General features: G+C 40.2%; 1 protein-coding gene across 1 annotated transcript; it reads right to left on the bottom strand.

The window, feature by feature from the left end:
• ypel3 (yippee-like 3) lies at window positions 1-9,314 on the bottom strand. Its single transcript, XM_062453987.1, has 5 exons — window positions 8,700-9,314; window positions 7,774-7,892; window positions 7,430-7,473; window positions 3,174-3,282; window positions 1-1,197 (listed from the first exon to the last, which is right to left on the bottom strand). Exons 2-5 carry the CDS (start codon window positions 7,888-7,890, stop codon window positions 1,108-1,110), a joined length of 360 nt encoding a protein of 119 aa, XP_062309971.1. The 5' UTR covers window positions 7,891-7,892; window positions 8,700-9,314; the 3' UTR covers window positions 1-1,107.
• Between the last annotated feature and the right edge of the window lie 2,391 nt (window positions 9,315-11,705).

Here is an 11,705-nt window from a genome sequence, read left to right as displayed (position 1 = left end):
TTCATGTTAAAATAGTACACTTTAATGAAAAAAGCTTACATAAAGTCATCATCATCTGCTACACAGTATTGATATTTTCCATCAACTTGATATTACACAATGCTCTAACATGATCCAATAAATGTTTCTGTACATTCTGTTCAATGTTAGGCTATAGAATTCATTTCCAAAGCAAAGAAAATAGAAAAAGGAAAGAAAATCTCAATAACACATTGATTATAACTATCACGCTAATGATAATAGTATAATAATCTTTTCATACACATACACTCAGTAAGCTCACAAATGTGCACTCTCACACATGGTAAAACATATACCCTCAGGCAGCATTCACAGAATACACCCAGACATGCATGGTACTCACATACTTGCAGACTTGAATTGGAGGCTTTTATGTTTACAACTAACTAATTAACCATTTTGAGGATTATGACCAACATTATTTCTGACATTGTAAAGTGACACACATTCATACATATTGCACTTGATACACCATTTAAAATGAACTTGCATTCCTTGTATGGATGAAACGCTTAAGACACGCTGCTATCTTCCCCTAAAACCTAAAAAGGCGTACCTGATTAGAAGTTAAAAAAAATAATGTTTTTGTCTTTACCCTGGGGGACAACACTTAATGCATATCCTTTTGAGAGAAATAGACTAAAATCCCCCACAAACTATAGCTGAAGCGAGTACTATTTAGTGAGACTGCTGGAAAAAGCTACACAACACAGTCTCTCACCCTCGCCTGTGTATACATGCTAATCCTTTCTCTCTTGGTCATACACACACACACAACAAAAAAACAGTTCTTGTACACTCTATTCCTAACAGAGGAATATTATACGGTGCTCTTATAATAGTGGGGGGGATTTGTTTTTTTTAATAAATGTGTGTGTATGTATACAAGCTATATTTAAAATACACGCACCACATGCTATTCTTGGCAAAGCTGTATGAAGTGGCAGGGCAGCACGCTGGTGGTGCTTACGTGAGGTGAAAAGGTTACAGTTAAACCCCTTTAGGCGAGGTGGTTGAGAAGGGAGGAGTTGTGGGGTGAGAGGAGAGCAGAGGGTGCATGAAAACAGTATCCGCCCCCGTCCCCTCTCAATCCCACCCATTGTCCTTGATCATGTGGGACAGCTCAATGATGAACTTTCCCTCCTTGTATTTCTGACTCAACTCAAATGCCTGCTCCTGCAAAGGGACAGAAAGAAAAGGATGGAAAGAGAGTGTGTGAAGGCATGTAGTGTTTAAAAGCCAATACTATAAGGTTAAACATTTACAAATGCTTTTGTGACCTTTATTGTTGTCAAATCTGCAGTCTAAAGCAGCTTGCACACTGCCCCGACAAACGCCAACATTCTACAACAAACGCCAACAAACACCAACAGTCGGGTCAGTGTGGGCCAGAAGTTTGTGTTTGTTGGTCATTGTCGGGTACTGTCGGAAGAGTTCAACATGTTCAGTCGGATCGGGTGAAGTTGCTGAATGTCTGACCAATGTAGAGCGATTTCCAATGAACTCCAACATTCTGACAGCTCGTTACCTTGACAACTAGGCTCAACAATGGCTGGTTTCTGGACCCAAGAACACGAAGATGTACTCCTGGAGTGATGGGAAGAGAGAACCCAGCATACTCCAACCGAGATAGCAAAAGTGCCGCAATGAGAAACATTGCGACTAGCTAGCTAACTAGTTCTACCATGTTAATCTGTTAACAAGATAACCTATTTACATTTAGTCATTTAGCAGACGCTTTTATCCAAAATGACGTACAAGGGAGAGATAACCTATCTAACTAGTTGCTAACACGGTTGTTCATTCAGACTATGGTCACTGCTCCCTGATCTAGTAGGCTACAAGTATCAGTGTATTGCAGTGGCAGCGCCAGACATTTTTTTCTGGGGAGCTCAGCGTTTTAGCGAGGGTGCTATGAAATGAGGGTGATAGCCTATGTGTCACATGGTTCTCTACTACACCTCCCCACCATATGTCTATCATCTGTTTACATGTTTGCTCTCTGAAGCGTCTTGGGGGTCCATGAAAAGCGCTAAACAAAACGATTGTATTATTATTAGCATCATTATCTAGGCTACTTCCGACGGACGCGCACAGTCTGTGACGGTCACTGACAAAATGCATACAGCATGTTAGAGTCTGCAGGTGACCACTAGCTTACCATGTCAGACAGAGTGAAATGAATAGCAGATAGCATTAACTAAAAGTCAGAAATGCGTTAAAAAGGTATATATTATTTCAGTTCACAATCATCAATAATCACATTGAACCTTATGTATACCTAGCACACAGACAGACTGCTTGTCCTAGGCTAAAGAGTCTCAGAATTTTGGCGGCTCCAAAAGGCGGCTCCAAAAAAATGAAAAGGAAAAAAGTTAACATCTTCAGCAAAAAAGGAACTCTTCGTTGCTAATCAACCAAAACTAGGCTTCAGCGACACTGCAATCAATGCACGCAACAAATCAGACAGCATTCATTAATGTTACACAGCTAACTGTTACCACGCAAACTGTTCCAACTAGCTTTTACAAAAACTCCTTTGTTGGACTCCAAACATGCAAGGTGGATATTTCTGGAGCTTTGGTCTTCTCGGACCATCCTGAGCGTCCATGCTAATGTCATTTCTTCTTCTTCTACGTCACTCTCATTTCTTAATCGTTCTTCCAAAACGTGGACATTTAGGTAGCAAAAACCGATGCATTGTTGATATTAACTTGAAACTATCATGCACTAGCTCGCTTTCTCCTTCAACCGTCTGGTAACGTCAACGTTTACGCGTGCAACGTGAAAATCGGGTCATAGGGTATGACAGAATGATTGCTCTGTGTCTAAAACAATCTGTTAATTTCAATAATTATAATTTTAATAGTTATAATTTTATTTTGTGAGTTAAATATTATTATCACACAATAAATAACGCAGAATGACGTTGATCTTAAAATGATACTACAACACACAGAAAAAGTAATTAGCTCGCTGAAAAAAGTGTGTTACTGTCTGAGCAGTGTGGAGCTGGCATTGGTTTTCTGGACATTCTAAAGACAGTCACCAACAACTGCCAACTTTAGAATGTTGGGATTTGTTGGAGTTTGTTGGGGCAAGCTGCTTAATGGACAATAACAGTGTACAAAAGTATGTGTGGTCAGGCATACGTATTTCCAGCCAAGGGTGGTGTGGCAGTTCTCGCAATAGATGTCTGCCACCGCATGGAGCCCTGTGAGCAGCAGCCTCTCCTCGGCAGGGCCACAGCCCACGTTCACCCTGAAAAAACAACATAGGCATAGGCTCATGTTTTATCTAGTCAGAGAAGTGAACTTTACCCCACATAGATCACTGACATACTAAATCAATAGGGGTGGGGGGAAAATCGATTCGAATTTGAATCGCGATTCAGTCTTCTAGCGATTCATATTGATTCACAATTGTTGTTTTTTTTTTTTTTTTTACAATGAGTTTACTAAACTGCAAGAAAAATTATAAATTTCAAGGTTTTGATGCAGTGGGAACGCTTAACTGCCTATCACAGTCAAATAGAAACAAGTAACACTAAACAGCAAACTGGAGTCAAATGTAAGTATATATTGAATCGAAATTTGATAAAAAATTAAATGAAAAATCGTGAATCGATTTTTAATCGAACTGTGACCCCAACAATCGAATCGTGAGGTACCAAAATTCCCACCCCTATAAATCAAGCATTCTTAAATGTAACCATAAATATGATTTGTTTATAGACATGTGATTTTTGTTTTACTGATGTAAACAATGGCCTAGTCAGGATAGGCAGGGTTCTACGCTAACCTTTTTACCAAGGAGTACATGTACTTCTAAATGAAAAAATGTAGGAACACACTACGAAATTTAGGAGCACAGTGAAAAATATAACTGTTTTACAAACAATTAATTACATACGTTTTTATACTGTGTGTGTGAGTGTGTATGCGTGTACTAAGGGACACATCTGTCTGGAATATGGAAAGATAAGACGCCAACCAATTGAAAGCATAGATGGTCCAAACGTCTTAAGACGTTTGAAACGGCCGTGTTTAGACAGCAATTTCTGTCATCCTAAATCGTCTTACCGCAATTGCTAAATTACAGGTTTTGGCATATGGCTTTGTGGAACAGCACATAACCTACCACCAAAATCACACATTAACCCATGCCAACTTTAGAATTTAGTTTGGCATTAGTTTTGTTTGCTTTATTTAACATAAACATTACATTGGACTAATATTGTTATTCTGTGCAGTCAGACATGAATTTGTAAGTTTGTTACATGTCTGGTTTGTTTACTATGCAATTCAGTGGGGGAGTCATGGCTCAAACCTAGCCAACTTTGCAATGGTTAGCTAGCAAGCTAGCTCTGACTAAAACACCAGCTACAGTTTACACTTACCTACAGTGTGGCATTTAATGTTAACTATTATGGCAACTAAGATTTTCTTTGGTCGACCAAGACTCGACTTAACACTTCTGAAAATCGAGTAATCGAAATTTGAAACGTTTTTTTTCTTCCTATAAAATGTCACAATGTTTTTCATCAAACCATTTTGTGCGATGTTTTACCTCACTGTTTTAGGAGATAATATGAAAGAAATACATACGTAAGAAGGGAGATTGACAACTAGACAAACATAAAGGTACAAACATTTTCCCGATCTGACTCAATGTAGCTGCTGGACATTCCAGATTCAGCCACTATAAAAAAAGCTATTACTAATAATAAGCCTTTTGTCACCATTCCTGTTGTTACCGAATGCTGATATAATACAAAATGCCTGATTGGTTATAATTTATTATCTTTTACAATGTACTACAAATTAAAAATATTGTTTGTTTAAAGATCCTGTAAAGCAAATTCCATGATTTGCTTCTCAGTACATTATATACGTGTGAAATGAGCTTCTCTTGCAGCGCGGAGCCGTACCGAGCATCGCCCTCCCGGCCGTTCCTCCTCCGGTCGCACCTGGACCATCCCCCGCCGCCAGCAGTTCATAACTCAGTTCTGTGTGCTTGTTATAATTATACTAGATAACTTTTCCAGAGGTATCTCTGCTATGAGTTAGCGCAAACCGCTAACTTGATATTAGGCTCCTAGATGTAGAATGATGGTATTTTGGTGAAATGGTAGCTAATGTGCTAGAAGTAGTTGGAGAGCTCACTGTCTGCGGTCTCTGGTGTCCAATTTTACTCCTGTGTTACAGCTCAGGGGAACATTTCATTTATATGCATCTGTATGTTTCACTCATTGAACAAATACATTATAATTCTATACCGTTTTCTTCGGCTTGACGTAACGTCCATTATCTGGGTCGTAGGTAGGCAGCGAGGAGCGGAGCTTCAGCTCCTTCAGGCGACACGCCCCCCCAGTCTCAAGTAGAGAAGAGTGCCGATTTTCTCACGATTTCAATGCCTAATTTAACATACTTGTCAGTTTTTTTTATTCGAATTTGGATGGGTAGTTAATAACACATTCTTCTGTGGTGTGGTGAACTTAAAACTCGTTTTCAATTCCACTTTACAGGATCTTTAACCCTCGTGCTGCCTTCGGGTCACATGACCCAAAGGTTCATAACGAACCATCGTTGTGTTTACCCAATTTTACCCAATACAAAAACAAATAAAAATAATTTTCTTTTAACCTTCGCAATGTGGGGGGTCTGAGACAGCCCAATGGTTAAAAGAAAATGCGTCACTTTGTTTTTGTATGCGGTAAAGTTGTCGCAATACGACGGTGGGTCACAATGACTGATGGGTCAGAATGACCCGAAGATAACACAAGGGTTAACATGCAAATCATCCGAGCGCGCTGATCACTGCCTGAAAATGTGCAGCATGCGAACTTACGTAGAAGCAGAGTGGGGAACGGTGCAACAGAGAAATATTTTGTTGTCTTGGCCGGAGAAGATAATGTCATTCGATTTGGATCTGATTCTTATAATAGGCATATTCATTTTTCAACCCAGCGCGTTAGCATGAGCGAGGTAGGCCAACTTACATTTTTCAGTTGGTAGGCTACACCATATTCGCTTCGAACTATGAAAAATAAACCGTTGCTGGCAGAGTTTGCTTTCAACGTTTTTCGAGTCACCCGGTACTTTGTAAATGTACTTTAATGAAATGCTGCCATACCACAGATTTCTTTGCCATTTTGCCAAATAAAACCGACAAAGTAGGCTATGGCAGAGTTAGTAGTTCGGCAGCCAATTGTGCTTGTGCCGTGTGCAAAAAAAATCCAAACAAAGCTCAGATTAAACAAAAGGGAAAACAGTAACACCTTTTATTTGAAATTATATATTTGTAGAGTTGCTTTAATTGTCTTGAATAATATAATCTACAATTTCTGTAGAACATTTCTTTAATTCAGCAATGGTGACACAAGCGGGAATCGTATCTCACACTGCCATACGGCAGCTTGACAAAAAAAAAAAAACTTAGTCGACCAAGAGCATATCGACCAGAAAATCGACTAGTCGACTGAGTGGGGACAGCCCTATTAATTATTATCATATCCAGATAGCCTGCTCTGTTTCATAAATTGTGAATTATATTTCCCCAAAAAATTATTGCAATGTTGTGAACTATAACACTAAAATTACAGTGACCGTGAGGGTGTGTAGACTGCGCGCGCCGAAAATGACAACCCAAAGTTATTTTAATCTAACAGATTTGGTGCTTTTGAGAAAACATTCGGGACTTAACCCTTGTGTTATCTTCGGGTCATTCTGACCCATCAGTCATTGTGACCCACCTTCGTATTGCGACAGATTTACCGCATACAAAGACAAAGTGAAGCATTTTCTTTTAACAGCTAGGCTGTCTCAGACCCCCCACATTGCAAAGGTTAAAAGAAAATTATTTTAATTTGTTTTTGTATTGGGTAAAATTGGGTAAACACAACGATGGTTCGTTATGAACCTTTGGGTCATGTGACCCGAAGGCAGCACGAGGGTTAAGCCCTAGAAGCCACCCCCCTGCTCCGCCAATGGCCTATAACGATACTTTTTTCCAGCTTTGTTCACAGGTTGTTCACCTTTCTCTTTCTGACTGAACTGCATGATCACATAAAACTCTACTGTGTTGGCGCATACCGCTTGTGAAATGTGGGACTTGTAGTTTTTAAACAGGGGGTAAATAGATTACTGTAGTTTTTCATCTTTAGTCGCACACTGTGCTTGTAAAATAATTTGTTTGCACAAATCTATTTTTAGGGGAAAATGAGAGTTAAAAATACTCGCACTGTAGAACCCTGATAAGGACTTGATTACCTTTTTTATACCCTGGCAGAACATAAGGTGTATATTGCATTGAAGCTTCAATGAGGAGTATTGTGATAGCCATCTTGAATGTTAGCCATATGGATGCAGAGGGAGCGTAAAGGGAATATACAAGATAAGATACTCACACAGAGTTGAAGAGGTAAGCTCGCCCCTGGCTACCCTGGAAAGACTAGCACAGGACAATTTAAGCAACTAGACCACCAACAAGCTTGTGCACCTCACAACCATGTGTACAAACTAAAATAAAATATATCTTGATGGAAGAGGAGGGATATATGTAAACAAGTAAGAGATGGAGGGACTGTTGGTGCACAACAGACATGGTCATTTAAAGCTAGGCAATGATAACTCAGGCAATCTCAGTTGGATATTAAAGGCCATCCCAATCCAAACATGTTGGCTTGAGTGAAATTGTGTCAATGATTTCACTTTTTGATTCGGCTCCACTATCCAATAAACTCCAGCTCACTTTAGAGATGAGGTCATCGTGGTTGGCCAGATGTGCGCGACAGTGGACGCAGCTGTACCTTCGATGACAGGAGTCTAGGTAAGCCTGGAACGTCTTTGCCTTAGTGAGTTTCACCATGTCTGTGGGGAGAATGAAAAAAAACGAGGCATTGCAGATGTAATGCTTTGAACTGATGTTCGATTTTGTTTTCAATCTGGCACACAGTTTAGGTGAGTAAAGCCGAGATGAGTCGTTGGCAGAAAAACTATTATTAACTGGGAGTGGCAAAACAATACATTTAAAAAACAGGTCGAAGCGAACATTTGAGATTTGATCTGGGGCCAAATTAGCATGTACACGTTGCGAAAAGACTGTACACTGACCCAATTGGGTCTAAACTCAGGTACTAGAAAATTCCTGGAGCACTTCATGCCTCTTTTCAGAGACAGTGGGATCGAAGCGGAGTTTATAGTCTACACAAAATAAAACTACGTAACATCCACATGAGCTAGAAAGATAGTATGCAAACGATATTGTATTGTGTGCCTCCTTGTACATTTGCAACATAGCTGGACATGTTAAATAATGGATTGGACTCAAATGAACAATCAACAACGACCATGTTTGTCGTCAACATCAACTATTTGATGACAACAGACATGGTGTGTAAAAATAACAACAAAAAAACAAACATGGTGTGCGCGTACATCACATCAACATTCAGCAAAAGGATTTGGCTCGTGACACCATTTCTCAGCATAGTCCCTTTCACAACGCATTTCAAGTAGGCCTGCACTACATACCTGATTGATGATATCGTTAGATAACGTTAGCTATCTCTTTATATGCAGCTATCAATCTTAAACAACTAGCTAACTACCGTGTCGAGGCTGGCTAGTTTAGCTAGCTGGCAGTTTACTGTAGCGTTCGGTGTCAAATCCACTTACCTATGGGAAAAGATTTTCGATACAAGGACCTTTTAATATCGGAGCTATGACGAGCAAGCAACCATTTGGCAGGTCAACTAAGATGCATAAGTTCACTGTCACAAAAAAACAATAATGTTGAGGTTCGTGGCCATCCACCTACGTAGCAAAGATCCAAAGAATCGTGGTTGCACGCAGCTGTAGCAGCAGTTTTTCAATGCCTGGTTGTCCGCACGCGGGTTCTTTCTCTCACACTTGACGTAGAATACGTTTAACTCTAGCCGTTTTACTCAGCAGATGGATTTAAGGACGAGCTAGCTACGGGAGTAGCCTACTTAGCTAACTCATTTTAGGTTTGTTTATCAAAGACAGCCTAGGAAGTCGGCACAACAGACGTCTTTCGACCAATAGGACTCCTCAGATCGATAAATAGGATGTAGGTCAACGAATAAGATCTGTACGTTCTTGTAAAGTATAATGCCTACACCAGGGTTCTGTCGATTTGCAGTGGCTTGTCTAGTTTTTCCTACTCTGTAATCGCCAATCTAATTCGCAAATACGTAGGCCTACACTATTTTTAGTCTGGAACCTTTCAGTAAATCTGCGCAGACAAATGCCCAGACCCGCGTCTGGGACGCTTCTGAAACGCGCCGCGGCGCATCTCGTGTAAACTGCACCATTGGTATTTATTGGTTTTACCTATATTAATATTTACAATATGTAGTTACAAGATAACAATTTACACCACATTTCCCCCAGTGCAAATATACGGAGCCCCTAAAGGGACATGAAAAAAAGAAAAAAAATCTGGTGCGCACTAGAAAGTATCTTCTCAGACACTCTTAGGCCTACTTGTAAGCGAGGTGGAGGCTCGAAAACCACATTATTTGGTGGCCGCGGTGGATCACCAATAAAAACTGCGAGTTGCAGCATATTGCTGCTGCCATCAACTGTGCCAGTGATACCCCGGAGTCGAGATACAATTTGAAAAAGCGTTTTGTTATGAACAGTATTAAAGTTTGGACTGATAACGAGGACGTAGAGTAGCAATTGCGCCGGAGTTTATAACTGTATTTCCAGTTTTTGACGTCTGATGATATACCCAGCTAACACATGACGTTGCGGCAACGTTGCCAGTAAGTGCTTAGTTGGTAACCCGCGACGCTACCTTCTGGCAACGTTGTGGCAACGTCGTAGCAACGTTATAAAGGGAATGTTGCCAGTTGGTCCCATGGACAACGTTGCCACGACGTCGTACCTTGGTCGGCTGGTTACGTTATTTTTTGGTCCCCTGGACAACGTTGCCGCGACGTTGTACCTTGGTCGGCTGGTTACGTTATTTTTAGACCCGTGGGCAACGTTGCCGCAACGTCGTACCTTGGTCGGCTGGTTACGTTATTTTTTGGTCCCATGGACAACGTTGCCGCAACGTCGTACCTTGGTCGGCTGGTTACGTTATTTTTAGACCCGTGGGCAACGTTGCCGCGACGTTGTACCTTGGTCGGCTGGTTACGTTATTTTTTGGTCCCATGGACAACGTTGCCGCAACGTCGTACCTTGGTCGGCTGGTTACCTTATTTTTAGACCCGTGGACAACGTTGCCGCAACGTCGTACCTTGGTCGGCTGGATACATTAATTTTGGTACCATGGGTTAAGTTGCGGTTAAGTCGCTCTTTGGTCGCAGGACAACGGATCTCGAGTGCAATATAGTGGTTTATCCAGAGATGGAGAGATCACACTGGACTGCTCTCAGTTCTGACACCTTTGCAATGTATAGTCTACATGAATTTCAATCACACACAATATTAAATGTTGCACCCAGCACGTATAAATGTAGACAATGCATGTAATTCATGTGCAGCTCAGCCCCAGCATGTCATTGGTCATCAATTTTCTCATATGCAGAAACATAGCTTTAATAAATAAAAGACTGAATTTGGAATATAATTTAGTCTTTCATTCTTTACTATAAACATGTACAAAAGCAATCAATGTGTGATGTGTAACATGATTAAGCAAACATTATTTGTATAGCACACCAAAGCTGTATGACACACAATGCAAATTTGTGCTCCAATAATTTTTGTGATACAAAATTGTTAAATGTGACCAAAAGGTAAGCGACTCTTAAAAGTTTCATTTCCAAAGACAAGTCATCACAGAATTACAATTCTTCCTTAGCAAACCTGCCCCTCAGTCTGCCCCTGAGCAACAACTTTGCGCATGCCCATTTCAACGCATCGCTGAAACTGGGGTTTCAGAAGAGATTTTGCAGGGGTTCAACACCGTCTTGTACGCATTGGATTTCAACTGGAAATTAGCTACTTCAAAGGTGAGTTTCTTTACAGAAATAGTTTTAAATATATAAACATATTTTCAGAAATTGGATGGGGCATGCTAATACGTATATGTTTGAAATTTAGGCTATTTAGCCTGTTTATGTGCTATCAGATTCACATTGTTTACGTTAGGATTTCGCTAGCTACAGTACAGTAGAGGTTAAACCCTCCAGAAAGTTATGTTGAAATACTGAAAATGCATAGGCCTACATGTTATCAAAGTTTAGCGTCTCACAAATCACCCACAAAAGAATCAGTGAAAATAAACGTTCAGAACTGTTAAAAAAAACAAAATAGTTTATTTAGCCCGGAAAAGACTGTGGAGCTAGCGTGGCTGATCACGTTTTAATCACAGTCGGTAATGGCATGCACAGCAATGGCGTCTATAAAAGTATCATGTCACTAATTTTTCCAATTTGTACATGACATCTGTTTTTGGATAAGTTTATTCGTTTTAACCTTTAGATGCATGAGTTCTAAATATTTCCGACGCTTCCACCAGTTATTTTTCCAAAACGGCAGCTAGGTAGCTTTAATTAGCTTCCGTTACCTAGCAACCTAGCATAATACTCGTAGCAATGCTACTACCTGCTAGTGTTACTTGTTAGCCTACTAATTGTAAATTTTGAAGCCATACTATAGCGTTTGTCATATAGTTTTTGTCTATCGGAAAATAGTCGGTTGGAA

The sequence above is a fragment of the Osmerus eperlanus genome, chromosome 2 (genome assembly GCF_963692335.1).
Source record: "Osmerus eperlanus chromosome 2, fOsmEpe2.1, whole genome shotgun sequence".
NCBI lineage: Eukaryota > Metazoa > Chordata > Actinopteri > Osmeriformes > Osmeridae > Osmerus > Osmerus eperlanus.
Note: the sequence above shows the minus strand (reverse complement) of the source record. Positions and strands in the feature narration are given on the sequence as shown.

Bases quoted from the DNA above. Each gene is read 5' to 3' on its own strand.
- ypel3 (XM_062453987.1), bottom strand. From the start codon at position 7,890: ATGGTGAAACTCACTAAGGCAAAGACGTTCCAGGCTTACCTAGACTCC. The intron at 7,474-7,773 runs GTGAGCTGGAGT...GTCCTGTGCTAG, and splicing joins ACGATGACCTCATCTCTAAA to TCTTTCCAGGGTAGCCAGGG. The intron at 3,283-7,429 runs GTGAGTATCTTA...TTGTTTTTTCAG, and splicing joins GCTTACCTCTTCAACTCTGT to GGTGAACGTGGGCTGTGGCC.